Source organism: Caloenas nicobarica, chromosome 2 (genome assembly GCF_036013445.1).
Source record: "Caloenas nicobarica isolate bCalNic1 chromosome 2, bCalNic1.hap1, whole genome shotgun sequence".
Lineage (NCBI taxonomy): Eukaryota > Metazoa > Chordata > Aves > Columbiformes > Columbidae > Caloenas > Caloenas nicobarica.
Genome location: NC_088246.1, coordinates 23285366 through 23301652, shown reverse-complemented (window position 1 = coordinate 23301652; position 16287 = coordinate 23285366). Strand labels below are relative to the sequence as shown.

At 39.7% G+C, this 16287-nt stretch overlaps 1 protein-coding gene across 1 annotated transcript in view; it reads right to left on the bottom strand.

Annotated features, from left to right (window-relative positions):
- Window positions 1-2256: 2256 nt before the first annotated feature.
- The window catches only part of NMT2 (N-myristoyltransferase 2), a 31703-nt gene continuing 17672 nt past the window's right edge, over window positions 2257-16287 (bottom strand). The window contains exons 7-12 of the mRNA XM_065629156.1: window positions 15477-15647; window positions 14182-14290; window positions 10496-10666; window positions 8129-8296; window positions 3871-4008; window positions 2257-3661 (exon numbers count right to left, since the gene is read on the bottom strand). Coding sequence (XP_065485228.1) covers window positions 3641-3661; window positions 3871-4008; window positions 8129-8296; window positions 10496-10666; window positions 14182-14290; window positions 15477-15647 — 778 coding nt within the window. The 3' untranslated portion in view covers window positions 2257-3640. The remainder of the gene's footprint in view (window positions 3662-3870; window positions 4009-8128; window positions 8297-10495; window positions 10667-14181; window positions 14291-15476; window positions 15648-16287) is intronic.

The following is a 16287-nucleotide window of genomic DNA, read 5'->3' as shown; positions in this document are numbered from 1 at the left end:
TCTTAACATGCATCCTGTGAGAAAATATATACTAACCTAAACTCTATTTGATTTCTATATGGAATCTAAAATTATTTCCCAGGAAGTTGAGACAAATCATATTCTGATGTATGTAAAGTAGATGACAGCTACCACCACCGCAAGACTGAAAACATACCACATAATTTTTGAGTTCAGTTTTGCTGAGGACTATGAAGTGTCCTAATGAAATAGTTGTGTTGTAGGAAGGAAAGGGAATAGTGCTGCAATTCAGACAACCAAAATCAACAGTCTAAGACTTCACTTGGCACTCTATATTTTAAGCAAAGTCAGTACAGTACTGTAGAAGAAAGCAGAAAACTGAGTTGGAATGGACATGTTGTAGTTTTCAGAGATTTACTAATCCAGATTTCCAGTGCCATCAGATAGCTAATCTGTATTTTGGATTTATTTAGAAGTGACTTTAGTTCATGATACCAACTACAAAGGGAGACAGTAGCTGTGATTCTCTAGTCATGATGCTCCATGAAGTTTAAACAAAACTAAGACATTTCATGCCAAAATGTTTGCCTTCCCTGGCTGAGGGTAGCAAGAAGAGGTCAGGGGTTGGTTGGTTGGGGTTTTTTTGCCTTGCTTTGTAGTCCTTTCTACAGGCCCTTTGTTTTGGCTTTTTGGATGCCTAAAATTTTGAAGTCATGCTAGCACTACTGTATTTAATTCCCATGCTGGCTAATGGTAACATTTAAATCAGCCTTTAAACAGAGCATGAGGATTAGCCTCGGTAAAGCACGTAAGCGCAGCAATCATCTTTCAAGCATTTTGCTGCCTGCCCAGGTCTATAGGTCTCTTAAGGTATTTGTGTCCCCTCTGCAGATAGAACTTACTCTGGGAAAGGAGGGAGATGGTTCAAAAGACTGGTGGGACAGGCGGTGGAGCGAGCCTTCAGTGTGCCAGTCTTTGTGAAACCATCCGTCAGGTTTCGAGGAGTCTTACCTGGTGGCTGTTCATGGCAAGACTGATGCACAGACAGGTTCAACTTGGGAAAGAACAGAACAGCGTCTGCTATTGAGCTGCTGGCAGTGGCACCCGCGCAGATAACTTTCCGTTAAGTACCTGGTTAGGAAATGAGAGTGAGTTGCCACAATTTCCACCTCCTGAGTAACTGCTGTATCACATGGCTGCAGGCCGAGACACCTTCAAGATTCACACCCTTTTGATGCTGTGATACTTCAGCAAAGCACTTGAGGTGAAGAGCACGGCTGGCGAAAACGTCCAAGCACTCAACAGGGACAGCAGAGCCCACATTGGATTACATAGCTGTTAGGAAGCACACGGGTTCACGAACACAGCTCCAGGAACTGCCCCAACACTCAAGCTCAGGTGCCCGCTTCCCTCACCCTCTGTACGTTTCTTCTGCCAGCTACAGTGCTGCACAGCTTCTACAGGAGCACAACTCTGCCCTCTTTCCCCAAAATTAACACGCAGTGTGAGCCAGAAAACAAGACAGAAGTTTAGCCCTTGGCACAGTTTTCCCAGATGAAACCGTAAGTAGTGGCCACGCTCCTTCCTTCACATGCAGTTACCCCAAGGTTAGGGCAGAGAGCCAGGCTGTCCCATCGTGGCCTCAATGCTGTTCCAAACAATAGTACTGGGGAGGATTTGCCTTCTGAGTGTGCAGAGAGAAGAAAATGTCTGCCTACCATTTCTTCCACTTGTGTTTTTTTGAGGAAAGGGAAGGCAGAGAACATGAGCATATCATTCACTTTGCATTCAAGCCCACCTGCGTGGACTAGGGAGAGCTGGGCCGTGACCATTTCTTAGCAAGAAGGTACATCAGCCAGGAGGACAGAGCTGTGCCCTGAGGTCCCACCTTGCCAAGGCTCTGCCTTCAGAGCCGAAGCAGAACACACTGAGCCCCTTGGAGACTTTGAAGCCCTTTCAAATGCATGAGGTCCTGAGCTGGTGCACACCCAGGGGTCAGACAAGCCAAGTGCAATCCCTTCCTTTGATTGAAGGAGGTCAGATGCTTTAATCACAGAGTCATAATGCAATAAGGGAAAGTCTTTATCACTGTCTCTAGGGCAGAATCCTCTCACCACAATTCAACAAGAAAAAGCAACCAAACCACAAACCATCCACACATTGGAAAAGGAGCAGGAGTAAAGAAAACCCCCACTGCTGTAAGGAGATGGGTAGGGCTAGCAGTTATGAAGAAGAGACAAATTTATCTTTGTCTAAATTGATGTTTTCAAGTACAGAAATCAACTTTCAGTGAAATCTGCTGTCAGAATTACAGGCATGTTTAAAAGGAAAGTGTAGACATTTGCATTTCATGAGATATTCAAGTCACATTCAAAAGATGCTCACAGCACAGAGGCTTCACTACCACAATTTGGCACTTTCAGCTAGAACAGTTTCTTACCGCAGATTTTCTGGGTGCTCACGTTACTGCAGCATCTGTGAGCCATCTTACCTAGCGATGACGCCATGCTGGGCTGCGTGTAAAGTGCTTCAGAAGCCGCTCTGGTTGCCGAGCATTCATGAGGGAACTAAACCAGGTCCCCCACCACCAAAGATGAGCCCTCCTGCAATTCAGGAAGCGCAGTACAGAGACTTCCAAGGACTGAGGGTAGAGCATTTCTCTTCTGCTCACCAGCCACATCTATAGCAAAACTTCTTGTTCCAAAGTCAGGATAAAAACACTACCAGGAACAATTTATGAATACGTATTTACACAAGATACTTTTCATTAGAATTACAGAGTTCATAGGAAATCATAGTAGACAAAGGAATATGTGCAATTTTGCAGAAGCATTGAAAACATTCAAACTATAAATATCCTGAAAGCACTACTAAAATTCTTAGTTTTACACACAGGCTGATGTTATTCTACTGAGGAAAAACTAAGGTGTTGTGCCACAACTGTAAATTAAGTACAGTAATGTATTATCATTCCAGCAACATAGATAACACCTGCACTGAACAGTGCGATACTGTTAAATCAATCCACTGATCTATTGAAGATCAAAGTACAAATCTGTATTTTTATTGATTTGGCAGCGTTGCTTTTGGAGAAACAAATGCACTAGTTAAACCAGTACATTGTCATACTGCTCCAGTTACAAAAACATCCAGGACTTTCATAGAGCTACAAATGTATCGTACTTCATTATTTGCCCCCAAATGATGATCTCCATGTTAAGTAAATAAGCGAAGATACCCAAGTTTGTATCCTTCATTCTGTTACACTGACGAACATACACCACCACTTAATAAATAGAAATGCAGCAGTTCATCCACATAATAGCAAATATTTTTGTACCCTAATCCACCACTGAAGTTCAGTTTGTACAAAACAGTCTTTTTCTACAGAGTGGAAAAAAATACCTTCTTCTCATCAAGGTGCAAGCTAAGCTTTGAAACTTAAATGAATGTGCTTTTATTCTTTTCATGGGCAATAAAAGAGTTTCATGGACCTTCTGATCTATCTGAAAATGCATAAATTTGGTCACAGATGGATGTCTTCATTGTTCAGGTTTAATGGACTATTTCAGTATCACTGATGTTGTGCTTTTGTTCCTCTTGAAAATACCAATCCAAGAGTTATGGAGATCAAATTAACTCAAACGATGACCTCAGAGTTCTAGAAACATAAGTGTCCTCATTGTAATACAAGACCAACCTAAAGGAAGAAGAGAAATAGAGTAGTTTAGTTCGAGTATGGCAATAAATCTAAACATCATTAGTTTTCTGCACCTCAGTTATGCATCTTAAATATGACCAATTAAAAAAGTTACTTTAAAACTTTTGCTCATTTTGGCCAGTGTAGATTAATGCACCATCATACCTAACAGAATTCAGAAGCTCTTTTTTTTTTTTTTCCTCCCTTACCTTTTCAGATTCCATGCCGGGACATCTCCAGTTGTACAAATAATACTGCAAATTTCCATCTCCAATCCCGAACTTGAGTTTTTCCAGGAATGTTTTGTTTTCCATTAAGTCTAGTGCATTGAACACATCAAATCCTTTCTGGCAATAGCAAAACATTTTTTTAAATTTTACTTTTTAAAATTTCAAATGATACTTTACACAGTGGCATAACAATATCCAAGAGACTAGGCTAATTAAGTGGAAAAAAAGACTTGGGAATAAATCTTGCTTTTTAATTAGATACACACACAAATAAATTTTCCCAATAAAAAGTGAAGTACGAGGCACAAATTTACTTGAAAATTAACTTCAAAAGGATAGGAATTTTAAAGCCACTTTCAGGGATAAATGTCTGAGGAGTCCCTAAAGAATTGTCCCCTATTTTATCCTTACAGATATGCATTTTTTTAGTCACATACATTGTTTTGACACACATGACCTATTCCAGCTAAAACCATATAAATACAACTTACGGTGGTTTTCAGCCGTTTATCATTCTGTTAATGATAAACATTGTATTTTTATGATTTGGTCCTTTTCTGAAATGCCATTGCCTTTAGACCTCCAGCCTTTCATGTTACTCTCCCTCCCCTACTCTTGCACCCTCTACCGTCTCCTCTTTCCACCAGCCTCCCAGATTCACCACTCAGAACCACTTTGCTCTCAGAACAGCCACACAGCCAAATTAGTCTCGGGGTTTTATGTAGCAGCATAAACATACTCAAATCCTAACTCACTGAGAACTCAACAAACAACATAAAACCAAGGTCAGTTAAGCCATCGCAGTGACAATCATCAGGTATGAATAGCTGAATTTGCTTGGAGTTCCAGATATAGAAATCAATTTACTTGCAATTAAGTGCAAGGGAGTCTGACCTAAGTTCCCAGAGTCTTAACAACACAAAAGCAGTTTGCCAGCAGGACTTTCTATACTCTAGGGTAAAAATAAGTTACAAAACAATAATGCTCAGTTACTTAAGCACAAGAAGATGGTAAAGAACATTCTTCACTCAGTATAAAAACTAGATGTATTTTTTTTTCTTTTAAAGAAGCACCCCATATTAGGAAAGAAAGGGGTTGAAGAAGAAGAGTATTTGAAGCTCTTTTTTAAATAGTTCTAAACTGATGGAAAGTCAAACCACGGACAGTGAGTTTAGCAAGGTTCCCCACTACCTTACACAAAGATCATTCTGTGTGCGGATGAAGCTATGCTAAGTTAAATGTGCTGTGAAAAACATGCAGAAACAAGACAAATAAGGTGGCAAGGATTTGACACTTGGCATCTGAAGAAGTAAATTATGAAATACTCCAAGTTAGTAAGATGTAATAACAGAAATCTCAGAAGGCAGAAAGGGAAGTGGGGGAGAATACAGACACACTGTAGATATAGACACACTAATGAAGCTCTGCAATTAAGCACTCCGAATAAATGATGAAGTCTACACATGTAGTTTTAATTCAGTATCTAAACATCAGCAGATTAGGTTCAGGTTAATATTTTCTGAGTGGTATGCAAAAGTTCCTGTTCAAAGGTACTTGCTCCACAGCTGTGCCAGGCCATTAGAGCAGACTCAGAAGTGAACTTGGGAGCTCTCTCCTGTTCCAGATCTAGAAACCTAGTGTCAGCTTCAACAACAAAATACGCAGGGTTTTAGGGGGATTATATTACTCTTTCCATGCAGAGTACATGGAACCTAAGTGCATAACTCCAAATTTTGGGGTTTGCTTTGGAGGCCAGGCATTTTTTCCTACAATTGCCAAGATTTTACTTGATTTAGTTCTAAGCGAATTTTATATAGTGTAATATGAAGATAAAAATCAATGTTAAACTGATATGCAAACCCTGAATGCAACTTGCTGGGTTGAATTTATACCTCCAAAATGCATTCCTTGGGAGTAAAAGTAAAGAAAGGACTGTGGTGGGTTGTCCCCAGCCAAGAGCCACACATGCACCCAGTCTTTCGTTTGTTCCCCTCTCACAGGATGGGGAGAAAGTAGAAGGAAGGTAAGATGACTTGTGAATCAAACTAATGACAGTTTAATAGAGAAAGCAAAAGCTGCATGCACAACCAAAGCAAAAAGAGGAATTGATTCACTACTTCCCATCAGCAGGCAGATGACAAGTCAGTTCCTGGGAAGCAGGGTCTCAGCAAGTGTAATGGTTATTTGGGAAGCAAAATGCCATAACCACAAGCCTCCCCACCCCTCCTTTCCTCCAGCCTTTATTATGGAGCACAACATCATATGGTGTGGAATATCCCTTTGGGCATTTGGGGTCAGTTGCCCTGGCTGTGTCCCCTCCCCAGCCTCCTCACTGGGGGTGACAGCAAAAGCCTTGAGGCTGTGCTGCACTGTTCAGCAGTAGCCAAAACACTGGTGTGTTATCAGTGCTGTTTTAGTCACAAACAGAAAGCACAGCACCATATGGGCTGCTAGGAAGAAAGTTAACTCCATCCCAGCCAGACTCAGTACATTTGTAAACGAAAAGCTGTGAAGAGGAATGTATTTTTCATTTCCCTTGCCTCACTTCTCCTCATGTACAAGTCCAAGTGCCAGACCTGCAAATGTAATCAGGCATCTAACGATGCAGGCAGGCCCAGCAGGTACTTTGGAATTCCACAAGTGTCTAAACCCCGTTATTCTAACCATATGATGATCCATTTAAAAGAAAGGAATCTCGTGTCACATTTAGAAAGGAATCTAGGCAGGGGAAGGTGCAAAGCCCTGCGGCTGTACCACATCACTGCTTCCTTACCCGCTCCAGCCATGGCCTAGTGCATGGCCAGCCACTCAGCTCCCTGTGCCACACTTCAAACAGAGACCAACTTTTTCAGACTTTTTAGAATAACTAGTACTAGTATTTTTAGCCACTTCTGAAAATTACACTAGCCACCTTCCTATATCCTCACGTATCTTAACACCTTTCAAAGTCTCCGAACTTCCTTTGGTATTGTTCTGGAGCCTGAATAATGGGGTTCTGTATTCCCCATGACTATCCGGGAATTTTCCTTGCCAAACAGTTAAACTCAATACTGCTTACAGCTCAACAGGCTTCAGCAAGCAGTTCGGACCACAGGCATCGCTCAGCTGCAGCGCCACACGAACATGGCTGCGACAGACAAGCTGAAGACTACGTGGCTGCTTTCCTGCACCCTGAGGTCTGAACTGATACAGCCTTCGCCGACCATCGCTGCCTTCGTACAGGATCAACACGGAGCTCCCTGTGCCACCTGCAGCACAGGCGGCTCTGAGCACGCTTGGCTGGAGCACGGCGTGCGTGTGCTCGCACCGAGCACTCAGCTGGTGGTGCCGCAGCACAACAGCGCGGCAGCAACGCTTCAGCTGGGAGCGGCAAGCTTCACAGGCGAGGAGCGGAAAACACGGCTGGGGTCGGCAGCGTGCTGGGAACGCTTGCTAGGATTGGTACCACGGACTGCATGAAGCCTGTGCAGTGCCGTGAATTGCCAGGGCTAAGCAGGTCTCTGAGAATTCATTCAGAGCGTTGGGATGTGCATCGCCGGCACAGCTCAGTAACCACAGGCTACGTTGCCATCAGTGTTTGCAACTGCACTCTCATGAAACTCTGATGCTTAAGGGCTGAGCATTAGTTTTTCATCAGACGGCACTAAACCCGTACAATTCTTATGTTTAAAAACTGCATTTATAGTCTCTTCCATTCAGCTAAATCGTCTATCAGTGTAATTCCATGCATGAAGACGTGCTTAAAAGCTACAAAATGACATCATCTACAGAGCTTTACGGGCAGCAATTAGTAACAAGATAAAATGATAAAACTAGCACAAATAAACTTTTCCATTTTCTAGAAATAAAAATTAGTTTCAACAAGCAAAATAATGTATTTAATAGAACTTATTAACTAATTTCCAAGGGAAACTATTTTAGTGATACTTTCCATCCTTCTGGTACTTAGTGACTATGGTCATCAGTGTGCTCTTGGATGTTTACACAGTTCAAGCTACTGCAAACACTTGATCTTCATGCACTTGTCATTCTCTAGCATCACTCAAAGTAAAAAGGAAAAACGAGCACAGTGTTTTATATTTTAAGATATATATTGTATATGTCTCAGCTGCACTCTGTGCTGTAGACAGTAACAGGAAACAGAATGCAATGGCATGGATAAAGTGCTGCCAGTTCTTACCTCGCCACCACTTCTAAGAACACTTTTGTGAAGGAAGCAGAAAAAACCACAACTTACCAATTTAGCTATAATGAGTGCATCATTCATTAAGTCCAAGAGGGGGGTTTCTGTATGAATATTGTAAAAGGAATAGGCAGCTTTGAGGCTTTTATGAACAGGATGGTGCATCACTGTTGAAGGTAACGTGTAGAAACTCAAGAAGTCCGTTAAAATACCATTTGAGCCCTACCAAAAACAAACAAACAAACAAAAAGTAAATTAGTAAGAAGTAACCGCTCAGTTATTGCTTAGGCTAACACCACAGTTCTACAAACAGTATGAAATAAATGCAGCCCAGTTTTACACACCATAACTATTATGGTATAACAGATAATCTTGGCTAAGATTTGAAGAAACTGAATTCTTGCCAAGGATGTATCTATACATCAAAGTGAGACTGAAGCCTGAAATGGTCGCTTCAGAAAAGATAACAAACATTTAGATTTTTCTAGTCTATTACACCAATAACAGTTTGACAACAAATTGCCAAAGCATTTCAGTTTGTTTCCCAAGCTTAGCCTGCTATGAACAAAGCTAACAAAGTACACTTCCAAAATAAGTATGGAATTTTTTTTCCAACTGAACTTATTTTTAAACTGACGAAGTTCACACTGAGCAATAATTTTCTCAGCTTTCTAAAAGCAGAAAGAAAATATACTGTGCTTGTATACAAAGCATATTTAAAGCAGCTCTAGTGATTATTAATCCATAAGCACAATCCATTTGCTAGACAACAGTGCTAAATCACATTGAAATTCTAATAAGACCAGTAGTTATCAAAAAGGTACTTAAACAGAAATCTAAAAGTATCCTACATAAACTTTCGTAATGTTTTACAAACCTCATGAAGTTCAACCATCTTCAAGAGTGTAGATTAGTGGGAAATGGGAAATAATTATTAAACGGGTTGTGACTGACATGTTGAGGAAAAAAAAAAAACCACAACAAAAAAACCCTCACCACACCTACTTTCACTCCTCCTATTCCGATGGGGTCTCCTGGTATCTCTGAGAAGATAAGGCAAAGGAGACACACAAATGGTTGGTTTTGCTTGTTTGCTTTATTTTTGAATGACCAGTGCCCACTATTCTGAGGTCGATGAAGGACCTCTTGTGGATCCTTACATTGATAGTACTTATACAGTAAAAAGTAAAAGAGTTGAACCCATCACAGGCAAAAAAGCTATTGTCTTAGAGCAGGTACAGATTCTCTAGTAGAGATAAACTAACAACAAATAACAGAAAAGTTATTAAGTCACTCACTGAATTCAGTAAGGATGATGAAAATATTAATTCAGGAATTATACAGAGTATTTTAAGGTTTTAGCTTTGCACATGCAAAGATGACTTAAAAATCTGATACTAACTTCTCCAGGTCATGCAGGTCTTAAAAAGATTTTAAGCACTAACAAATCTACATTTTGTATAGTGAAAAACTAGTTCAAGAGACAGTGTAAAGCAAGCAAGTGAAGACTGCGCTGCTCAGTTGAAATGGCACTGTCAAAATGAAATTGTCCTGTCCCTCACATTGCTCCTGGTGCTTGTGCACTCTTCTGTAGGCTTCCACTTAACAACAAGGCCAAAAACCAACTCAAGGAGGGGGTGGGGAGAGAAGAGGAGGTGGAGAAAGAAGGAAGGCAAATAAATTAAATTAGACCATGGAAGAGTCCAATGAGCACCAGACCCCCTGCAAAGTAAGTAGAAAGCTAAACTTGGACAATGACAACCGATGAGCAGGACCTCTTATCTCCAGCACCAGTAAGTTTCTACATTCAGCTGAGACTCCTGCACAAATTCTGGCTGCAGTGAGGGAACACTGAGCTTCACAACCTGCGGCTTCTGGGAGAAGCTGGTACGTTTAAGTATGTTAGTGTGGATCATTTTCAAAAAACATAATTCCTCCAGCAGGTGCCCCTAAAATTAGTTTCAAAAATAAATAATTATGAAGTGGTGTATGGCAGTTAGACACCTGAGAATGATACCGAATTCAAACCAAATCCCTATCTTGGTCTTGTATCGTTTTTCCTTTTTTCTAGAGAAGGAGATTTGAAGACCACTGCTTATTATGATGTCATATATCTATGGCAAAAAAATTGAATACAGGTGGAGGGGTTGTTTTTAAATACGTAAGGTTGTTTGCTGTAATATTTCCAAGAAGGTGGTATTTTGAGATTTCAAAATTCTTCTTTAAAATAGCTTATCATAACCAAACATTTTCTCCTTTACAGAATGCAATACAAAGAACAAAGCTTGGAATCATGATATCGAATTCTACCTATAGCACACTTTTTCATACTGTCCGCATTTCAAAAACTTGATGCTGATATTAACTTTTGTAAGTGGCATTCATATATACATTCATTGAAGTAGTTAGAGCGTGTTTTACCTCTACTACAAAAGTGTCAATAATATGATCCCGAGGCAGGAACCAGTGGGCTACCTCTTCTTCATCCATCACTGGAGCAAGATTAAACTGTTTCAAGTAAGTATTGATTAATTCTTGTACTGCTTTAGTATCTTTTTGTTCCATTGGTCTCAAACCCGAAGTCTTTGTGGCCTTGTAACAAAAGAAAAATAAATGTTAAGATGCTGAAAGGAAAACTGCATACACAGCAAAGGTTGAAAGTAGGTTGCAGAGTCACTCCACTTGCTATAATGCATTCATTATTAGCCTACTTTACCCCAGCCACCTAATTCATTATGCTATTTTACAAATGGCTTTCAATCAGAATTCCCACTATTCTAATTATTGAGACAGTCTGGGGCGCTTTAATCTTTATATTTCATTACTGAAACAACTTAATTTCTCCAGAGAAAGAGATATTATTGCCAACAGGCTAGACGCCATATATTTTGGCTTTTTTTTTTTTTTTTTTTTTTTCAGGTCAGTCTTTATTTCTTATTTCCTTCTAAACTACCTGGGGCCCAGACACAGAAACAAAACATAAAGCAACTTGCAATATCAGAAGTTAATCTGAAGACACGAACACTTGCCATTCAAACTTATGATAGTTACAGTCAAGCTATAAACCAAAGTCAGCTGATAAAGTTCAATTATAAATTATTTTACAAAAAAATCCGCCCATTCTTAACACTTGCAAACTCCCTAACTAAACTTTCTATACAGGCACCACTGCTGTTCTGTTAACAAGAAAGGTTCTCATAACTTACAGATTCCTGAAATTAAAAAGCTACAGTATTTTAACAAATAAAGGGTTTTTTTGGGTTCAAACACCAGAAGGGAAAAAAAAATTGCTTTCCAGTACTATGCAATTAATGATTAAACAAGCAAAGATGATTAAAGATTTCTCCCCAGCTCTTGTTAGCTTTCCTGAATATTTCCTTTCAGGGAGAATAAGGCTTGTTCTCTTCAGAGCTCATTTATCCTGCATCATCTGCTTGAGCTACATACTCGGGCATGTACCACATTAATCATCGCAAAGTCAATTGCAAGAGCAGCCAGGTAGAGACTTGATTACTGGAAGGCTGAAATTAGTGTAGCTGATTATGCTCTGCTCAAAAAGGATAAATACCTGGGGGAGGTTTTTATTCACATACTCTGCAGCCAGATGAAAAATCAAGGCACATTTTGCCACAGCTCTGGCCTGTGCATTACATTTCAGTCTTCCTGCTTTCCTGAGCAACTTAGGACTACGGTTTGCCTCCACAACACATCATCTAGATTTTTAAATGCAGTGAATCCATAGGGGTATTCACCTGACTTGTCAACACGGTGCTGTATTTCATTTATAACCTCCTTATGAACTACAATATAAAAGGTTAATTTTGACTTGCTCTGAGCCTTCATCCGTCTTCTACAGGCATACACTGGAGCAGGAGGGGAGGAAAAGCAGCTTTATCCCCCAGCAATGCTCAGAATGGCCACCAGTAAATGATTATTTGCAGCTCCAGAAGTGAGGGAAAGTGTACAGAACTGGGCTAAAATTTGTTTCTCTACTACACACATCAAGCTGCACTGGGCACAAGATTCATGTGAGTATCCTGGCTCAGGATCAAAATCAGTCAGGAAAAGACATACAGAGACAAACGAGCTCCTATCTTTATTCTAAACACAGCCAAATTTACCTCTTTCAGAAAGCTCCTTGCTCAAGAGATTGAATGCTTCAAAAAAACCATTTATTTTTTCTATCTATAGGTGTATACACAAACATAGTCTTCAGTGAGGGTGGTATTTTAAATTACAGTATTTATTATTTCTGAAAACCTTTTAAACTCTGCTCAAGTGATTAGGAATGATTAATTCCTCTTAAAGAGAGATCAGCTGCCAATGGCAATGATATGCCAAGGACTCTAAGAAAAGGGGTTAGAATGCAAGAAACAGTGTTTGGTGCTGTGGAACAGGACAGTGCGGCTGGAATGAACCCATTTGTGTGGCAGTAATGTTCATTGTAACAGCCTGAAACTGAGGATAATGATCCTCAACAGCACTCAAATCCTTTCTTGGGAAAAAAAAACTAAAAAAAAAAAAAAAAAAAAGCACAAGATCTAAAGAGAAAACATTAGCACAAAGATTAAACCTTTATTTTCCAAGGGAGATATTACCAAGTTGAATCTAAAAATAAATGAACACTTGAGGCATATGGACTCCTACATCACTTAGTTTTGAAAACTGATTTTCAAAGCACCTATTTTCTATTCGCACGTCTCTGTACGGTATGTTTGCCTTTTTTATATTTTATGAATGAGATACGATGTGTGCTTTGTTTTCCATAAGTTATTTTTCTGTTTATACTGTAAGATCCTTATTGCTTAAATTATTATTTTCCTGTATTGTTTCCATGAGAAACAGTACTAGAGTTGCCACCAAAACCTATATTTGAAATTGTCTACTGCACTTTTTTCAGACTATTAAAAAATGACTTCAAGATTTGATGAGAGCTATACTTAGCTCTCCAAGATATAAACCTAATTAACTTGGTAATTAATGCCTAAGCTCTGAAAACTGCTGCCCTGCCCACAAAGCAGAACCTGCACGTGCAGGCGGGGGCAGCGCGCGGGAGGCACAGGAACCCGGTCCCACTGACAGCAGCCGGAGTTCAGATCACGGCACGTGCTCTGTACTGAGGAGCGCTTAGTGTATTACTCAAATGTCTAAGCAGGAACAGACCCTGCAGCATCAAGCTAAATATAACCAACAGACACAATTCTCCGAAGTCAGATAAATCATTACAAAGTACTACAAGTGAGGAAAAAAGTGGGGTTTTTTCCTAACCAAAAGGGAGGTTTTGTTGAATAGAAAAGGGTTTACTGATATGGTACAGGTAAAGGATATTCTGCAGTCCCTCCAAATAGAAAGGTAGCTTTTACAAGTAAAGAAATTGTTTTCAATCATAAAGCTGAGACTAACTTCTATAAGCTATTAATTACAGCAATGATATCTTTTAATAGTACATCTCAGGCTACTTACAGTGACTTGCCCTGTCATGGAAATGCATCCTAGGGCTTTGTGCCAGCCTAACTATTAGCTGCAAACATGAGAAAAAATATTTTTAACTAACCTAGATATGCCAGAACACTTTTTTTTTGCCAGACCATGCAAATAAACAGTACACAACATAGAGGTGGCTTTTGCTGAGCCTACTCCTTGCAGAAGAACAACATTCTCTGACAGAACAGAAAAAGCTGTGAATTAGAGTGGAATCAACAACCTCACTGTGCTCAGCCAACTTTCTGATGGACTTCTCTAAGAATTTTAAGACGTGAACTGTTAATTTTCTGTTCCAGTAATCTTTTATCAGATTAATCATACCGAGAATAGTCTTATGCATCTTCAACTCAATCCCACATGTTTATGCAGTCAAGGTTTCTTTTTGTTTGTTTAAGGCTTTTAGGTCAACATTTCTATTTTCTCCATATACAGATCTACATTTCCAGCAATAGTCTCTTCTGTTTATGATAGCCCTTAAGGTCTTTCTCATCAACCAGAGCTTTTCTTTAATGTCCTGCATGCACTGCCTTTCCACACAAAAGCCTGTGCTGTCAGAGGCAGATGGAAGGTTATTTTGGGCCTCAGAACAACGGTGGGGATTCTCTAGAAATCACGCTGCTTACATCAGGAAGTCTGTAGAGCTTCATTGTTCTTTGTAGAGTCATGTTTCTACTCAAATGTGAAAATTTCACCTCCACCAATTTTCTGGGATTCAGTGATCGATGCCAATACCTGGAAATAAAATTAACAATGAGATTACTTTAAGTGTCAGCTTTACTTGCATCCATTTCCCTACTTTCTTTCATTGTTCCTTCTCCTTTCCAGACGTGTTCCGAAGCAAGCTTGTACTGTGTCTGTGAAAGGCTTGAGCAACAAAAGATAAAGCTATATTCAAGCAATAGCTTTTGAACAGGCCTGCTACCACCATATGTTGAATCTAAGCAAAGGCTTTTTATTACAAAATGAGTAATCACAGGGCTAAACATTTTAGTACTTGCCATAGCCTGGACAATCTCACCATACTTACATAGTAACATTTATTTTCTTGTACAGACAGGAGCCTCTGCTCATGTCTAAGTAGTTTGTTGAAGGAGATCTCCTCTTCCTAGGAGATCATTGTGCAACAGAACATCCCTGGTTACTCTAACACAGGATGGGTTTTTTTTCCATCCTTCCTTACAGAGACATACAGGATCTTTGGTGTTGATAGGTACAAACACAATTTCAAATAAAATATTATCCTGTCCTCCAGAAGGATAGACAGCTGAACTAATACTGCTGAAACTGAACTGTTCCCAGCAGAAATAAAACCACTTCCAAGGAAACAAAATAGTACTTGATCACATACAACTCTTCTTACGTGATAGTTTTCTGATCTTTATCAAATGCTGATGAAGTCCCCCTTTCTCCAGGAAAGATGAAAGTACTTCAAAAAAGCATTGTACAATTCCCAGAAATGCTCTGCTGCCTTTGGCAAGCAAGCAGGTCAACAGGGAAATGTCCCAGGAGGGAAACAGGCCAATTCAAAAACACAGGTATACAGTGTTGTCAATGCTAGCATGGCTTCCACCAGAAGGTCAAGAGAAACATCTATTAGTCTATTTGAGGTGCAATAAACAAACTGAAAATTAGATTTCAGTCTGGGAAGCTGTTTTATCCAAGGCATTGGGAGGGAAGGGAAAGAGGAGAAAAAAAAAATTAAAGAAAGAAGAGGGGGGGAAGGGAAAAAAAAAAAGAAAAAGAAAAAGAGGGGAAACCCCCCCCACCCTGACAAACACTCAGGCCTTTGGATTAGTCAAGGCCACAACATTTACTTTCTTTGCATTTTTTGCTTTTATTGTTTCTAGCCAATTACATAAAATTTTCTTAAAATGACTCCCACAGTAAATGATATTATAATAAACATCACCTAGGTTACCTGCAAGTGGCCACAGGTTTGGGGAGTACCACTCCAGCAGTGTAAACTGCCTGAAAAATTCCTTCCAGGTTTACTCTTCTGGTTATTTCCCGAATCAGTACAGGTGCTACTCGTTTAGATCTCAGTTTCTTATGGACACACAGAAAATTGATTTCTACCATTTTCTTCACACTGAAAGGACATTAAACAGTAGAAAAGTTGAAGAGAGTTGCACATTACATATTTTCATTTGCATAATTATAGTTTTCCGTGCTGTGACAGAAAAAATTGAGGTAACAAACTGGCTTGTGACAAAGTATATCTGCAACAAATACTAATCTATGATACTGCAACTGCAATGGCAAATTGTGCAATATGCAAGCCGTGTCTGAGGTGTTTGCAACACTCCTTTTTCAGAGCTCTATCAAGACCTAACCAATTACACTACTATAAGAAGCAGAATGGCATCCAAGCACATGCCACGTAGTGTCATAATACTTTACAATTATCAGTGTAGAAAGACCCAGCCAAGGAAGTCCAGCTGACTGAATGTCCTTTAAATACATCTCAGTAGGGTCAGAAAAGTCCATGTCATTATCTGTATCATCCATCAATAAGAAAAATGCTTAAATATGTATTACTGGTCTCACTGTAAGGAGCTCATAAACTTTTGGAACGGTAGGAAGTAAAGGAGGAAAAAAAAAGTCTCTGCTACATACAAAGGATTCTTCTCTTTATGATCAGTGAGCCTTCTCCCTTTTTAAATTCTCTACGGCAATGGATACCGGTTTAATATTTGTTTCATGGTGTTATTCTTTTACAAATACAAAAG